Here is an 18,680-nt window from a genome sequence, read left to right as displayed (position 1 = left end):
CCTCTTTCTTTTGGCACTGGAATGCATCTGGATTTTTATAAAATACTCTAAATAGTGTTCAATATTTTATCAGTTTCTTCTTCACCTCTTGTGTATTTAGTGTCACTGTTTGGTTTTTTTTTTTTTTCCTAACCTTGTTTTTTTATTCACTCACCATAGAGCTGATAAAGCAGATGATGAGGATGATGAAGATCTAACTGTGAATAAAACATGGGTCCTTGCACCAAAGATTCACGGTGGGGATGTAACTCACATTCTGGACTCCTTACTTCAAGGATATGACAATAAACTTCGGCCAGATATTGGGGGTAAGCCCTTAAAATAGTTCAGTAAATAGAAGATGTGAATCAGAGATGGCCTGCATTTCATAAAAGATCGCAAAAATCCACTTAATACAACTTTTAAAAATCAGTATAACAAGCTAAATATAACAGCAATAAAATGCAATGGTTTTCTGGAACTGTTAAAAATAATGTTCTATGGAAGAGTAGAATTTTTATGTTCTATTTACAATCTCTTTTTCCTATGTAAAGTATTGCTTTTTTTGGGACAGTGGGCAATCTATAATAAACCATTAAAAAGCAATTATATTTTGCTTTGTTTAAGGTCTTCTGACAGAAAGACTTGTAGATATAAAACAGCCATGGTTATTTAAAAATTTTATCTTGAGTCTGTAGGAGTTTATTAAAGAATTATTCCTAGATATTTTTACTCTTACTGTAGAAAATGCATTGTAAGTGTGAATTTTGAACAAATTTAACTCCACCCAGCTCTATTCTTCCCTCAGCTCAGATTTTGAAAAACTTCATAAGAATCTAAAAATATAACTTGGGTCTATATATTTTTGAGAGGAATATAGGAAGGAAGACTGCATTACTGTAGATCAAACTTTGCAGCTAGTAAGAAGGCAATTTTGTCTTTCAATAGCCAAAGCATCAATTTGCATATAACTATTAAGTGTAAATATTTGGAAGAATCTTGTGTTGAAAACATGGAATACATGAAACCTTGCCAGCTTTTGTCTACCACATGCATGCTGGATAAAACTAAGAAAAATAATTTATTTTCTCTGAGTTTGTTTCCTGAACTGTGAAGGGAGAGGTGGAGGACGTAATTATTTGTTAAATACTTTGCATTCCCTATCAAGGGAATGCCATGTAAGTCTGTAAGCTGCTTATACGATAAACAATACAACAATCTAGACTTGTTTCATTTATGTAGGAGAACAGAGAGATGCAATCTGAAACTAAGTATTTTCTTTTGAAAGCTTCTGACAAATTGTTTTTCCCCCAAATTCCTTAGTTCTGTTTTGTTGTTGACTGTTACCCTGAAGATGTTGAATTTTTCTCTCCCTGTCATAATATAATCACATGTAAATCTCATGAAGTTTGTTGTAAGTTTTTGCCTTCATGTTAATTTAATTGAATTACTGTAAACATTTAGACAACAATAAAGGTCTTCCAGCATATTTTTCCTTAAATTCTCAGTTTGTGACAGATGTATAGCATTACTTTTTTTTTGTTCCCTCAACTGCTTGATGCAACAGACAGCAAAGGGATTATGAGGGAATAAACTGTCTCGACTAGGATTCCTTCTAATAATTAACTGGTAGGTGGGGATGAAAGAAAAGAGAATTCTGTTTCTCTTCTCTCCCCATAAAACTTAGAAATAAAGAGAGGGAAAATAGAGGAAGAGGAGTCTATTCTTACATGTCAAATGGATTTAGACCAGCATGGAAGAATTTTGGTGTAATCCTTACCTTCACTTTTCTGGTTATGTACAGAGTCTTGATAGGGCAAGAACTCTGCCTTTTTGTGAGTAACTCAATATACAACTTTTTGGATTCCAAATATCAGTTCCTGAAAGAAGACACTTGGTTCTAGTTTCTCTCACATAAATGCTCCCTTTCTTTTTCTTCTTTGCTCTCTTGGTGCAATACTTTTGTACCAATCTGATCTCTGCTATTTGGGACCTGCCTCCATCCAATATATTAAAACATAAGGTCCATGAATATCAGCCAGATGAGAACAGGAGACATTTGAGAATATTCACTTTGCTGCCAGGAGAACAAATGTTAAGACTGACTCTCTTCTGGATGGAAGTCGCAGACTTCTGCCACACAGCAGAGATTTTGAACAACATAAGATGAAATTTCTAACTTCGAGTGAAGGCATCATATTCTGTCCAGCTGCTTGGGAACTGCAGCAGATATTTAACAGATAGTAAAACAAAATCAGGCTATAGTGCATTCATCTTACTCTGCTTCAATTATGTGGATAAAATCTGGTGTCAGATTCCACATCTTCAGACTATATATCAGTACTTGTACAACAAGATTGTTGAACTGGAATTCTAATTATCTTTCAAAGCAATCATATCCCACAGAACATTTTTACTATTGAATTACAAAGCTCAGTTACAATAGCAACATTTTTTCTTTTCAACCTGGACTTTTTGGGTTTGAATACCCAGAATTTTGTTTTCTTCCTGATGTTGACACAGAATTTCAACATCTCAGAGTGAGATGAGGGTTTTCATTGTTAAACATGCAGTTAGTTGAGGGAGATGATAAAGGAGAGCCAAATGAAAATTGAACCATCAGAGGCAATACCGAATTTTAATAGGAGAAAACCACACTCTGTCATTTTCAGTTTCTCATTTAAATATCCATGAGTTGTAGTGATTTCTTAACTGCTACCCTTTGCTATGTTTATTAATCTTATGAGTCTTTAACTCAATTTATGTAATATACTTTGAGGTGTTTGGAGCATAAAGGAACTAGTTTTAAAGTACCTTCTGCTCAGTATGAAGTAATGTAGTTACCAGATGAAGTCTCTTATCTGTAGTATAAATCCCTTTAATTACCAATACAACATTGGAATGTTGTTATATATTATTCTCACTGTAAGGTTACCTTTTGGCTACCTGATTTTATAACCACACTGTTTTAGCTTCAGTCCTGCATCAAACTAGCTGTTATTTTTCAACTTTCCTTTTTAAAGGAAAGAATTCTGGCTGCACACTGTTCCATCTGTCACACCTTAGGGACACTGATATGTTAATATTAGCCTATCGATGTACAGCACATTTTTTACAGCTATGATTCATGTCCAATGTTCTGTATTATATGGGTGAAACACAACTGATCAATCTGAAAGTTTAATTAAAAATAGGGAATAATCATCACATATCTACAACTCTAATAGAGTGTTTTCAATCAACAGTTTGAGGAAAGTCATCACTGTTAGGATTTTTAAGAACGGTGAGGATGAATGCTCATGGACATAGAGAAATTTGGATAGTTGTAATTGCTCTATAAGGAGGGCATGGATAAGTAATTGCATCTCAGTGCACTAATGTGAAAAGTCATTACTCAGGGATATAAAGGATACATGAACAAAAAGTGGACTTTCAAGAGACTAATAGAAGCACTAATTCTGAAAAGATAAGGATATTAAGGGGATATTCTGTTGAACAGGTATTCTTAGTGTAGCATTGATGAAACGATGATATAGGCAGGAAAGGAATGAGCCGGAATAAGCAGGAAAATATCAGGTAAGGGTAGAGAAGTATGTATTCTGAGATGAAGAATATTTTGCAAGAATTGAAGGAAATTGAAATACAAGAGCAAGATGTAGAAGAGCGTATGCTGGTATGGACATGTGCACTGCATAGAAAATGATGGAAATATTAAAAGTTGTGGGGTAGGAGTATTTGCTAAAGATGGGTTTCTTTTAAATAAAAAGGTAAAAGAAGAAGTGTGGAGAACAGGGCTCTGCTTTCATCAAAATCACTTTGAAAAAATTCTTCAGAGATGGAGCTGAAAGCCTGCTGTAGACACTTGAGACTGAATTTTCAATATAGATAACCATATAAGTAATACTCTTAGATAACTGGTTGTGAGAATTGTATTATTCCATTAAAAACTATTACAAATTGAAAGCCTCTGTTATTCCTGAATGTGGTAGTCACCTAATTTATTTGCTGAATAACTGCTTTATCACCAAGAAGAGATTCTTCTTTAGGCAATTAATGAGGAGTTATAGAAAACATGCTCAAAGAAAATAAGCCTGGATGAAATTATCAAAAGTGGTCTTAGTTTAAATTAAATAGCGTGATAAGTAATAATAAAAAAGAGGTGATATATCTTGGAACTTCATTCCAAAATGGGGAATTGTGGTAAACTACAGGAACTGGTTAGTGAGTTTAGATGGACTAACACACTATTGGGTAATGTTGAGGATTAGAGTGATGAAAATGGAGTAATATTAAGCAATAAAAAGTGCAATGTTCTGCACTGTTACAATAATGATAACCATTTCTGTCAGGAGATGGGGTTTATAAACTGAGAATAACTGATAAGGAGAGCTCTTCAATGTAGCAGGCAGAGATATTTCAAACATCAAAAGCCGCAGATTGGGCCTGGGTAAATACAGGCTAAAAAAGAGGCACTTTTGATAGCAAGAGCAATTACTAAATTAATTTATCAAAGACTGAGGTTGATTTTTATCACTATGATTTTTCTAATCGAGAGTAAACATTTTTCAAAATACAGATTTTGAACTCAAACTGGGATTCAGAACATGCCTGGGGGTTATGCAGCATCATCCCTTACTAGAAGGGTAGTGGTCCATGCCTGCTGAGAGAGACTTTTTTCCAGATCTTATTGCTTGTCGGGGCGTTCATTCTTGCTCTTGAATTCCAGGCATGAGAGTTATTTATTTGCCATATTTATTTCTTGAGACAAGCCTGTCCTTAACTATGTGCTTGTGTTAGATGATGCTCAATACCAGTCAAACCTTTTAAACCAGAAGAAGAGAAGTTTAGTCTAGTAAAGAAAAGGTGTCAAAGCAGGAAATCAGAAAGTGTGACTAGATCTCTCCAAGATCAGGTTCCCTGTGTGCTTCAGCTGCGTTAGGAGCTGATGAACTATCCCTCGGGGGCAGCTGCCCCTTGGTGCTCTTCTCTTTCTCGAGTATGCAATCTGCTGTCCTCCCACCTTCTTACTTTACTCTAGCCTGGCTCATATTGTCTTTCAGGGTAAATATTTAAAGTGTGCTATCTCTTTCTCCCCTTCCTTAGTAAGTTTACAGTACTGTTTTGCACTTCACGCAGGATGTGTTAAATAGCCTTCTTCCTACTCCTAGTGTTTTCAAGGCTGATACCAAATTTTTATAGTAAAATAAGAAGTATTCACTGTAGAAACATCTTCTCAAACCATCTTTCTCTGTTACCTCTTTGTGGAGAGTAAATGAACAATAGTAATTATACAGAAGTCAAATGAGTAAAGAATGTATTTTCCTCCAGCATTTGTCATTTTTGTGGGTTCATATCACTTCTCGTTCAAGAACACGAGAAGAATGAATTATTTCTTCTAATTCACAGAATTACTTTGCTCTGTATCATACAGAAGAACTAAGGTAACAAAACAGCCTCTTCCAGTCTTCTTGAATTGGATCTCTTTCTCTGGATCATTTGGGTCAATTAAAATAATTTCAACAGAAGCAGATTTTCAGACTCTTCACTGGCTTTTAATAGCTCTAATAATCTTACTCAGAGCAGTATGGAAAAGGCAAATTGAACTCCGTGGCACATTACAGGAGAGCCCTTGTGGCAGATCAAGTACTGCTCACTGCAAGCTGGAATTTCATAAAATTGACACAGTCCCAATTAAAAACTGGCTCACTGACAGATCTCAAAATTTAGTTGCTAATAAGGAAATATCAGTGGTTGGGCTGTATATAGTAGGGCCTCATAGGAAAGTCTTGATCAAGAATAATGATATTTTGAATTATTTCAGCAATGAATTTTTGTAGTAAAATTGGCAGATGACAGAAAGACTGTTGGAAAGGGAGAGACTGTATCTGCAGAGTAATAACTTGCTCCTTCAGTAAAATTGGAGACACAAAAATTGAAAGGGAAAAAAAAAAAAGGAGGTGGGGGGGTGGAAGCCTGTGGGTCATATTTCAAGGTGAGAGATTCTGCATAGTAAAGCAGTGATTTAGGGGAAGACTTAGATATTTTATATAGTATAAGATCTTAGCTATGCATCCCCTGAGCATTGTCCTGAGATAAGTCCCCCTTTGAAAAGGAACACAAGAAGCAGAAATCTGGAAATGTTCAAGCAGCACTGATAACACCGTGACAAAAATTTCCAGCCCTGGTATCCACATTTCAAAATGGATCTGGAAACAATGGAGCAAGAGTAGAAGTTAAAGCTAAACAGATTATCTGTAGGTTGCATTTGCAGTATGTGGTGTGAGCTGTTCAGCATACTGAAGGAAAGTTTCAGAGGTCACCTTAATCACTGTGGTACTTGCGCCTGAAGAAGAGGTTTGATATACAGCTAGGCAGTGCTGAAAGTTGGAGCCAAAGACTTGAACCTCAGAACAAAACAAGATTTCCTAACACTAAGGAGAATTAAACATTTCCTACTAATATGGGGAAAAAATAGTGGATTCAGCATTGCTTAAGCAATGAGGCAAGATACACTTTGATCCACCTCCTTGTGTTCTAGTCTAGCAGTGGGCTTGCTGTTGTTTAGATAAATAGGGTTGCAAAATTAAAGGAAGAGGATATCTCTTTGCGAGATATGGTGTATGTAAATTATGTTATATTATACATATGTGTATATACACACATGCATTATATACTTTTTTTACTCTGATTTTTCAGTCTGTGGATATGAGTTCTTGTGTTGCCCCTCTTCCTTTATGAGCGCTGCAGATACTGAAAACATTTGCAGCTCAAGAAGAACTTTTTTTTTTTCCTCCAGGAAATAAATTGTTTTCCAGGGGCTGTTTAAACTTTCTGTGAAGCATGCTGGGAACAGGATGGTGATCAAGTGACTCTGTGCTCTGTGCTCGTACAAAAAATCCTTTGTGCAGCCTTACTGGTGTGTCTTGCTGTCAGGCTCAGGGTCACACCAGTAATTGGATTTGGAATCTGGGAGAATTTCCTCCCAAGTGAGATTGGCAGGGAAAAGGTATCTTAGGATATTTAGGAAATGTATCTTGCCTGTCATTGTAGCTGGCAAGGATGTTAATGATACCCTGTTTCTTTCTGTGTGTCTGTTGAAGTTTTAGATTTTTGCGATTTGAAAAATCCTCTTACTTAAGATTTTAGGTTTGTTATAGAGCACTTGGATGATCTCTGGTGGTTTGCACTGTAAAGAAATCAAGTCTGATGACCTAGGGTCCCTCTCCTATGAAAACAAAGTGCCTTTTTGTTTGTACCTTCCCCGTTTTCCATCTGCAGATGGACAGAGATGCTTCATTTTAACATGCCAGATCATGAGAGAAAGACCAGCAGAGCTTTGTTATTAACCCTCTTCATTCCACTGGGGACACATGTCCTCTTGTATCCACATTCTGGCTCTCCAGTACAAGCTAGAAGAAAATGCTTGGTAAATTGATGAAGTTAAAATGCATCCTGACCTCTTCTGTTCGTACCTTTTCCCCCTATAAACCAGTTAGGAGGAAAAAACTGAATTATTAGTGCCACCTGTACTTCACATGTGACTTTAATGGGAAGTCACTTAGACTTTGTGCCCTTCTGTAAGTGTACAAAGTAAGAGAGTATATTCTGTAAGACAATATATTTTTAGAACGGTTAATTTTTGTCTGCCCAGTGAGAGTGATTTCCCTGTGTTTTTAAAGAAAAGTAAGTTTGGAAATGTTTGACTTGTAAATTACTTTCACTTGAGGAGCTTTCAATTTGGTATTTAAGGCAGTGTATTAATCAAGCTGATGAAAGGACATTAGTAATCCTTAGGTGTGCTGTAGTTGCATGAATTGAAGAAATATGTGGTGAAAAGTTATTTTATTTTTGTTACACATTTTCAGTAGGAATTGACAGAAAGCACTGCATATTGATTCCTTACAGCTGATAAACACATCTGCTCCCATACCTCATGGTTTGTTGTACGACCGATTTTTTCCAAACTTTTTTTTTTCTGTTTATGATTAAATTTTTATGTTGGAAGACAGCTTTTGTTTTTGATTTTTTTTCCCTTCCTTTACCTTTTATACCTTTTATATCTATCTTTTATCTATTCACAAAGTGCAGGTGGGGATTGCATTACGAAGTAAAAAATTCACGTTGATAATTCTCACAATTTGTATGGAATAAGGGAGCCAAGTCATATACGATCCTTCGCAGAATGAACAAGCCAGAGATTTAATTATTCTGAATCTAATAAAAGAATATCAGATTTGCTGTTGTTTTAGTAAATAGGTTAAACTACGCTAACAATGTACAGAGTTAATTAAATATGTAATTATTATGGTTACTGTTTTGTTTAGTGAGAACTACGGTAATTGAAACAGATGTCTATGTTAACAGCATTGGCCCAGTTGACCCAATCAATATGGTAAGTTCTGATTATTGACAGAAAACATTATCTGAATGATGCTATGGCTTAATATAACGAAATAATTCTAATCTCATTCAAATAAATTTCTTTATTTCTTACTGTGTATTTTTATGCTGAGATTATTAAAGAAACACATTTAGACTCTCTCTATTTGAAATTGTTGTAATATTAAAAATATATTTCTGCTTTAAAAAAATGAGATCACACAGAGGACATAATATCAGGTCCTTATTTTGGTTTGTGTTGAACATTTTCACTATGTTTGCTCATATCTTGTTTATCTCTGGCCCAGTATAATTTCCTGGAGCTATGCTTCAGAGGTTAAGAAAAATAACAATTGACCCAGCATTTGTGACTAAAACTATTTTTGGTGCAGTGATTTATTATTATTTTTCAAATTCATAAAAAGAAAACTTTGAAATTAACTCTTTTGTCCTCCTTTTTCCATGTCTTGTTTAGTCTTATAGGTCCTCTTCAGTGTGTGTGTGTGTGTGTGTACACATAGCTGGTTTCTTCAGAAGTTAAGCAATGCATCTCGTCTAGTTTCCCATAGATCTGTTGAGATCTGACCTATCTATTTGGTACCAACACTGAAGTAACAGCACTTAGGAGGAAGTTGTGTCTGTGACCTTTTCTTAAATCACTTCGATTTTCTGTCAAGACATGCAATGTGTGAAATGGTGGTGTTGGAGGCTTTGGAAAGATCTTGTTGCAACGCTTCTCCTGGGGACCGCTGCCCAGGATTAAGACTGGGACTGGCCCTTGGAGGAGTTTGAACTCAGTCCCCCTCCTGCCTTTTTCCTCCTCCCTACAGAATTGCTGACAGTGTTGAATTTGATGGCAGAGAAGCGTTTTGTTCAATCTGAGGCTGGAGTATGCCAGTGCAGGGGGCTTATGAGCAGTTGGTGAAAGCACAGTAATTCTAAATTATTATTAAGGATCTTGTGGTTTACACATATGTCATCATGCTTGGGTAGGGAATACCAACTTTCAGTGATGGGAAGCCAAGCAGGAAAAAACAGTGGTACTTAGATACTATGGATAAAGGTGCCAAAAGTAGGTGATGCAGATCTGTGGCAAAGGTTATTCATTCCAGCATAATGGTCTAACAAGCTTAGTGTTGTCATTACCTGGGGCTGTGGCAGGGAAATCCATGTCTCAGGCCAGGGCTGTACGTAAAGAAATGCATGAAAGAGCAGAACAGTGATGGGGTGGGGGAAACTTTTCAATTTCCATGTCTGGTATAAATGGTGTCTTTGGTTTATGTCTGTCTTCCTACTGAAGACTTTCTCTTTTGCTTCTCTCCATCCTATCCTCTTCTGAAGAAACTTATTGTGGGAGCAAAATGTGTGGACAGGTAGCTACCTGTAGGGAGAGTATAGCAAGTGGTAGAGGCTTCTTTGTCCAGTAACCAATGTAAATAAGCCCTTCAGCTTGTTGGTCACTCAGTATTGCATACACTGGAACTGAAAATGAGAAATGTTTACAGCTTCAGTTTTCCAGTTTTAAAGAACCAGCATGTGGCTGGCTCTGCAGGGTAGCCCTGCCCCATCTCCCGTGTCCTCTTCTTGTCTCTGCAGCCCCTGGGCAATCTCCCCACTGCTATGTACCATGGCCTCTCCTGTGCCCTCAGCAGCCTTCTGCTTGCTCAGCCCAGAGCCTGGGAGGCAACATGCACTGCACTTGCAGTAATGACAGTATCAGCCATGGGACTATTTCATGTCACTCATTTAGAGGTCTCCCCACATCTACTAGAGCTGCCCTGGAGTGGTGGTAGTGATGCCCTTGCCATGGCGCTAATAAAAGCCAGTCATGCTGGCTTTTAGAACAAGGTAAGGATAGCATCATATTGTAAAGGCGTATTACTTCATTAGAGAGCAGGATCCTAATGGTTATAATGTATATCAACTGAATGTTTATGCCTCTAACCTTCTGATTTCTGTTAAAAAAAAAAGATAACAATGAAGCATGTCACCAAAGGGTAATAAGGCAAATGTCATTAAGACATAGAACTTTAAAAACTATTCTATGGTTTTTAAAAATGGGCAGAGAAGTACTTAGCAATTTAAATTATAATCTAAGGGCACTATGGCCTTCATAAAAGAGCAATTGCTTTCACTGGGCTTGGACTCCAGGAACTTGGATCATATGAGCATCTAACATCACTACAAAAATCAAATGTTTGTGAAAGTAAATAAAACCATATATATGCAAATAATTTGATTGAAGTTTCCAAAAAAGATGTTTTTAATCTGGGAAACAACATTCTCAGCAAAAATATAATTACAGATTTGACCCTTTAAACTCACATTATGTGAGCTGTTGATTTCATTAGGAAGGCACTTCCCCTGGAGTCAATATTGTTTGAGATTGTTAACCAATAATCCAAAAATTGCTTCTATTTCAAGGGCTGTCCTTAGCCCTTCATTTGATCACTTAATGTGAGAACACATATCTATGATTCCCCATCGGATTACTCATTTGCCAGATACGTTAATTCACTCTGGCAAATGATGCCCTTTAGCTATTTAGTTTGGATAAAATATGGCATGGTGTAGAGAGTGTTTTTTCTAACAATGATGCTGAAGCAGCATATCAAGGGAGTATGTTTGTCTGAAAGCTTCAGAGGACACACATTATGAGAGGAAACTGATTTATTTTTATAATTCAGTCTATTTTCCTCGTGCTATCTGACAGACTTTCATAAAAAGGATGCTTTAAGTGTATGTATGACATTCATAAGAATTTGTTTTTGAAGGCTGTTGTGTTTTGGCTTTCACTGTTTAACAAAGGTCTGCACAAAATTCTAGATGGTATAGACACCCCATGCTTAAGAGATGTTTTTCTACAGCATGTGATCTCTTTAGGCATCCACAACCTGAGTGAATGTTTTTAACAAGCATCTGGATCAGCGGGGTATTTAGGCTTCTAATACTCATTAAGTCTAAAGATTTTTGAATCTGTCTTTTAGAGCTAACCTGAGCTATGCATCGTGCAACAATCATGTAAAATGCATCTAAGTGCATTTTTATGGCCAAAGTCTTGATTCTCAATAGCTCTGCAACGGTCTAGGGATTTCTTAACAGAATTTAGACATGCGATGAATATTTAGAGCCTGGTTTTCCTCTATGTGGAAGCTCATTCTGTTGAGCACTTAATGTACATGTACTAGGCTCTTAGTACATCTTTCTCTTTCCTTCCAAACTAGGGCCAAGATGAAAAAAAGGCACTCTGGTGGTACAAGTAGCAGAATCTGATATATGGTCCCTGTGTAGAAATGCATGTTGATCCATGTTGCCTGTGGGCCTCATTAGCTTTCTCTGCCCTGTATTCATCCCCCAAATCCTATATGTTTATAAATACATAATGTTTTGTGCTACTGGTGCCAAAGGGGTCCAGGGGAGAACCATGCCAGTGCCACAGCTTTTGTGGTTTGACAAGACCATGCAAATGTGCAATTCAGTGGGTTGGAAGAGTCATGGCAGCCCTCCAAAACATTTTTACCTTCCTTCAACTAAGAGAATGCCTGATCTTGAATCTCTGTTTGATCAAAACTCTCATGACAAGAAAAGACTGCTACCCCAAAGGAGAGAAATTTTTGGTGAAGGAATACAGGATCAGTTCCTTAAGTAAGAAGCAGTATTGCATTATTCAAAAATGAAGAGCACAGAGAAATGTCTATTTAATCGAGTTTCATAGAGTAAATAGTGGATCAATACTCAACTAACGAAAATGGGGAAAAGGTTAGAAAGAGGCAGATCATTTCTATAGAGATGTATAGACATTATGACTGATAGATTAAAAACTAGCCAGAAGAAAATGCTCTACCTCTCTGTCTATATCTGTCTGCGTATAAGTGTATACATATTTAAATATATGTTTACAGAAACAAAATTATGTTTTAAAATTCCTTTACTTTTTCATGTGTTTCTAAGTCATGATTTAACTTTTTGAAATGTTATGTCATCATTGCCATTTTAGTGTGTTTGAGGGCTACATATTTTTTTCTCCCCTTGCTGTGGATGCAGATGATGCTCTCTATTCAGCTTTTTTATTTATTAATGGAACTTCATATTAGAAGGTCCAGACTGAAAATTCCAGGATACATTTCTAGGACTGCACTTCACTGAAGCAGTTTGGTTTCCTTGTTATTTCCCAACAATTCTGCTCCCTCTGCGGATGATTTAGCTTTTGTCGTGTGATCTCTGCTAGTTATCCATTGAAGGCTACTGTGACTGCAAGCTGAAGGTCATGCTTTGAAGCCTAGCACTCTTATTTTTAACAAGATACCTATACCACTGAGCAAATCAGATATTCACAGAATACACAATGTGCTACTTTGGTACACAGGCTCATGGCCTGGACACTGTTAGGATACAATTTTTCCTGTCATATTGTACCATTTATGACTTTGTGTAGAATGTGCTGATGGTGAATTTTAAGCATCCTTTGACTTCTAAGTTCCATTTCATTCTCAAGTTGCAGTAACTAGCAGCAGATTTTTAAATTTTTTTTTAAGATATTCAAGTATCAATGTGATCAGTATCCTAATACAGGTTGCTCAATGTTATTGTACTTGTGGAGGATGCTTTGTGATCAGGTGTGTCACTGCACTTACTCTTCTAGTCACTAGATTTGTATTGAAGGTTTGAAGGTTTTGTACTCTTAATTTACAGTGCCAGGTAATTTACATTAAGTACACTAGAATGTAAGTAATCATGACGCAAAGATACATTATGTGAAGCTACCCTGAAATCCAGTATGCAAAGATGTACACCCTTTGTATGCATTATTCTGTAATATGTAATATTCTGTAATTCAATGTATTTTTAACTCTGTTTTTGAATGATATTAAATGTTTTGTTACTGAATGAATAGTAACTAACATAAAGGAAAGATGAGGCTTAGAAAGAGACAGAAATAGGTGCTGGAATTAACAAGGCCCTGATCCTGCAGATACCTAGGCATGTACTTCAGTTTACATGTTTGAACCATGTCACGTTGACTTAAGGATTTAACAAACACAACAGGAAAAAATCCAAAGTAAGAAGTGTATAAAGAGAAAAATATGAACACTCTCTCTCCCTCCCTGTCTGTCTGTTACAGGGAGCTGTGTGTCTAAGTGAACATAGTTCCATGCAAGAAACATAAACATAATAAATCACAGTGCTATCCAAATGCTGCAGTGTATAGTAATATTTCAGGACTGGGTGAACACTGCTTGACAGCGCTTGTTGTGGTTTGTGAACTGCATTTGAAGCTTTTCCTGGAGGTTGGAATTGCTCTCATTTTTGAAGAAGACCGTTTTGAGGAGAACCATTGTCTCTATGAGCTTTATGATGACAGACTGAGAGGAAGAGCATGAGGGATACACTCCTGCCCATGTTTGAGAATTTATGAGGTTTCCTAAGGTTGCGTGAGTTCAGTGTGCAAGCACTGCAAATTTTTGGAGAGTCAGGTGTGTACATTTTATGCAAACTGGTTCCATTATCTTTCAAATGACAGGAATATTTGTTCATGAATCAGGACTGAAGTACCAATAAGTCTTTAGATATTACCTATTTCTTATCATACAACATCTTCTTTGGATTAAGCTAGAATAATAATTTTTTTCGCAACTTACTCTTTTATTTTGATTAGGAAAGGTAGATTCCAATAATTTTGGTACCTGTCAGCACTGCAGGTGATCAGAGTTAATTGGCTTTTACTCAGATGAGTGTTTGAGATTGATGGACACAGTGTTCATTTACAGAAGCTGAGTAAATATTCTTTCCATAGGGTTGAGCATTGTTTTTTCTTTGTTATGAAATACATTTAAGTGTCAAAACCCCTACGTCTGTTAGTATTTCTTATTTTACCAGCTCTAGGAACTTGAGTAATGCTTCACAAATACAATTCCATGAATGTCTTCTGTTTTATTCTGAAAAAATTAGCTTAAATTGATTAGTCTGGCTTTTGCAGGCAGCTAGTTTGCCTACTGCTATTGCAAGGTAGCTCTAAGCTTGCCCTATTTGGTTTCAGGGGAATTGGCAAAGTACAGGCAATATTCTGCTCATACTGGCTCAGCACAGCAGTTCCTGGGTGGCTCCCAATTTCTGTGATCATTTTGAAGGGAATGGTGAGGAATGAGGGAAAAGGCAGCCATTGTATGACATATGGCTTTCTGAAACCAAACCAGAGTACAGCCATCTTTTCAGCCCCCACTTTAATCAGCAGTCAGTACTTGTCCTATTCTCAGCTGCAGTTTACTGGTTGTCCCTTAACAGATATGAAGTCAGGACAGGTAGTTAAGGTTCTACACAAGATACCAGAAAAATCTATGTTCTTTGCCTGTAAAATATGCCCTAATTTGTGTGTGCCATTTAGGAGTGTTATAATCTAAAGCTGCAGTCTTTTTGTGCTGTGGTTCACTCTTAAATTTTGTGTTAGACTAGTTCATGCTTTAGGAAACACTGTTCTTGTATAGTACCGTTGCATCACTTAAGCCACAGTTGGCATGGTTTCAATATAAGTAACGAAAAAAAATTTACTTCGACTTAACTCCCCTGACATCAGTAGAGTGTGCCAGCATACACTGGTTTGAAATCCAGTTTCTATCATCTCAGATTCTTAGCATCCACAGCCAGAGCAATAACCAAACTGCCTTTGAAGTATCTGAGATTTCAGACATTAGTATTCTGTAATTGCATAAGGTTAATTTGTTAAAAAAATAACAGAAGTCCTGAGCTGTGGACATGGTTGAGGCTAGAAAACAATTCTGAAAAACTTCTTCCTTTTTATCTGTGGTCAGTCTGTCAGTGCGTTGTGAGCAAACACCTTCATTTCTTGTGTTCCCAGTACTTTATCTATTTAAGTGTTGATGTGAATGTACTTCTTAAAGCTCTTCCTTTGGTACTTCTGTGCAGGATGTCTTCCATGGTCACCTTCTCTTCTGCTCTCAACTATTTCTTGGTAGTTTCATGCACAAATTCAGCAACCTTTCTGTGCCAATTGCCTGCTATTCTGTGTATCTCCTTTTGTCCAATCCAAAATACTGCCTTGTGTCCCTCATATCTGTTCACAATTGTTTAGTTAGCTCAATATGGCAAATCATAGCTTTAAATCTTCCCACTTTTTGCCCCTTCCACACTCTCTATTTCTGTGGATAATCACTACTTTGTATGTAATTGAGGCCTGTAATCTAAAAATTTTCTGTGATGTGATGAATCTTAGAACCAGGAATAGGGTCTCAGTCTTGCAAATTCCGATTGCAAAGCAACTTTGAGGGGTTTTATTTTTATTTATTTTTTAATCCATTACATAGAATCTCTTGTCCAGACTTCTATTGTTATGATAACGTGTTTTTGTAACCTTTCCAGTTGCAGTCTTGCTCCATTCATACCATCTAAAGATGTCCTACAGAGAGAACTTTCCACTGTTTCTACTGAGTCATTTCTTGTTCAGGTTCTTCCTCTGTCTCCTCTTTCACCTAACCTCACACATAAACAGTTTCCTTTCACTTTCAAGACACTTCAAAGCCTATCCCCAGCCATTTTTAGTTGTTTTTTTTCCCCAAGAGGCCATTTCCTATCTCAGATCTCACTAGCTTCTGCTCCCATCCTTTCAACTTTTCATACCACTTTCTCCCAAGCTACCATTTATGCTTGAAAGAAACTTTATATAAATGTCTGCAAAGCACCTTCATTGTTTCTCATCATGTTCCTATTTAAACTTACTTTTCTTTTTTTTTTCTTTTTTTTTCTTTTTTTTTCTTTCTTTTTTCTTTTTTTCCTTTTTTTTTTTTCTGTCTGTGGAGGCTACAATATATCACAAACTATTAAACTTTTGATGTGGTAAAATTGCTGCCTGCAGTTCTGAGTGGTATTGGGTTCTCTGTTTCCTGTTACTTATGCCCTTGTTGTCTTTCCAAATCTTGTCTTTTATGCTAAATTCAAACCGTAAGCTCCTTGTAGAGGACGTGTATCCTATATAAGCAGTATAACTGCACAATTCAGTTGTGATCTGAGATGATCTAAACCAAGAATAATGTTAATATAAGTACTACATAGCACTTCACTGAGAAGGTAAAGGTATTGACTAGTGCTAAAGCTAACGGAACAGTGCTTTATTCCTGCTTTTCCCCATCAAAATTGCACGGACTGCTTGGCTGCTCTGTTGTACAGTTTATTGTTAGTTCTGATGCCTTAATAGCCTCTCCAGATACTTTCTGTCTGCTTCTGCTGTGGTTGTCTTCCTTGTATCTGTGGCTGAGAAGCTACATTTATTTTTTTGTCTTGTACCTCTTATCTTTGTGTCAAAAACATGACAATTATTTTGAAGAACATTACACACCTGTTCTTTTTTATTAATTCTGAGTCTGTCTGTCTATCTGGAAATTTGGGATGCTGCATTCCAGTTGTGGGAATAATTCTACTGGCCTGGATTTGAATTGGGTTTTGGGAAAAAAGGCAGGGGATGTGCTTGATTGTTATGATAGCTTGTAACAGCTTGTTGCAATAGAAACTGTCCTTGGCAATGGCTCCTACCGTACAGGTTATCATTGCCTCCTTTGCTGCCATGCTCCAGAGGAAAGCTGCTGTTGCTCACTGGCTCTACTCCTACTGGTGCCAGGATCTGTGCTGACAGTATAAAACCTCATCCTCTGTTAAAAGCTGGGCCGCTACAGGGACAGGATTTTTCTCCTCACGGTGCATGCTATGGCAAGCTCACTTTACATAGGGGGGGAAATGGTCTGAATGCCCTTTCCTGCAGCAGCACCCCCAAGTTGTTTACTGAGGAAGCTGACCCACTCTTGGAAAGAATGTTTGCCCTACTCCCTTGTTAGGGGGGTGACAGCACTGACAAAATAGCTATTAGGAAATGCAATGTGCTTTTGCTAGTAAGTGAATGTAACTTCCCTGCCTGTTGATCTTGGTCTTCATTATTTTTATTTTGTTGTTGTATGATTTTAAATTTCATCGAGTCTTATACATTCTGGATAAAATAACGATGGAGAATGCCCAACTAAAACACTTTTTGTTGGACTATTTTGGAGTTTATCATTCATTGGCATATAGTGAGTGATTTCACTTTTTTGAATAACAGTAGTGTCTCTATTGCAGAGAGTTATCCCCACAGAGGGTTATGCCCTTGGGACCAGTAAGTACATAGAGGCTCTTTTAGGCAGTTCTTAACAGTTGTCCATGCTCTTATATCTTCAGTGTAGCAGATGATTGATATTCGGAGTAGCATGATTGCCTCATCAACCAGAAAGCTAAACTGATAGGAGTGCTGTATTTCATGTAGGATCATGTATCTTACAGGAGTTGCACAGTAGAAACCAAACCCAGATAAGTCTTCTTGCCATCAATGCTGGGATTTCGGAGCACGACCGGAAAACCATGGAAATAAAAGAGCAAACAGTAACTGTACAATTAATCTTGCTTTAAAAGCAGTTACACCATACTGAAAGGTGAAGCATTGTGTTTGAGACTTCATAGCTTATTTATAAAAGGAAACTGGAGAAAAACATGTATGCTTGAGTAATGTGCAGCTTTATTGCTAAAGTTTTTTGTGGGACCAGTTTTGACTGCTTGAGTCTCTCTAGTTACAGGAAGGTAGATGCAGAATTTAGAAAGTACAGTTAATGGTGTTGATAAATTTATTGACAACCTCAAAGCTGAACCCTTAATCCGTATTGGTATTCACTCCTGGTTTTTAATATATATGTATGTATTTATGTCTGATTTTTTTGTTCTGAGATGTCTTCTCTGGTTCTTTCTGTAGTTTAATGTTTGTTTATGAGTGGCAGTGGCTGAAATGTTCAAGTTTCAATTGAAAAGCAAACCAAACGTTTTTGTATCATTTTCAGTGTGATTTTAGATTATATATATAATCTACTTCTTCTCCTTATGCTCTCTTCAAATGCCCAAAATCTAACCTGATCAAATAAAATCAGAGATTTTACTGAAGTGCTTTAGTTACTTTTCTAGCTAATCTTTTGACTATTGGCAAGATTTTAATTATAGTTTCTAATCTACAAAGCATTGAAATAAATCTTGCCTTTTATTCGTATTGTTGTTTGCATCTGTCACTTTGCATGTTCAAAAAAAGGACTAGATAAGCACAGATGCCAAATTATGATGTGAAGAGTGATGTATTTTTTCTGTATTGTGACTATGTAGGTCTCTCCTACTCCCTCACCTTCTGTAGATATGGTTTGCCATATTTCCACTTAGCCTGTGCATATGTTCCCATAGCATCCTCCAGTGTGATTATCTGTACAATTATAACAATCTGACTGGTTAAAAGACTCTGGGAACAGATG

General features: G+C 36.8%; 1 protein-coding gene across 1 annotated transcript in view; it reads left to right on the top strand.

Annotated features, from left to right (window-relative positions):
• The window catches only part of GABRG1 (gamma-aminobutyric acid type A receptor subunit gamma1), a 57,138-nt gene that overhangs the window by 17,033 nt on the left and 21,425 nt on the right, over window positions 1-18,680 (top strand). The window contains exons 2-3 of the mRNA XM_075149007.1: window positions 160-308; window positions 8,304-8,371. Coding sequence (XP_075005108.1) covers window positions 160-308; window positions 8,304-8,371 — 217 coding nt within the window. The remainder of the gene's footprint in view (window positions 1-159; window positions 309-8,303; window positions 8,372-18,680) is intronic.

This window comes from Calonectris borealis, chromosome 4, assembly GCF_964195595.1.
Source record: "Calonectris borealis chromosome 4, bCalBor7.hap1.2, whole genome shotgun sequence".
NCBI lineage: Eukaryota > Metazoa > Chordata > Aves > Procellariiformes > Procellariidae > Calonectris > Calonectris borealis.
The sequence above is the reverse complement of the archived record's forward strand: the minus strand, read 5'-3'. Positions and strand labels throughout refer to the sequence as shown.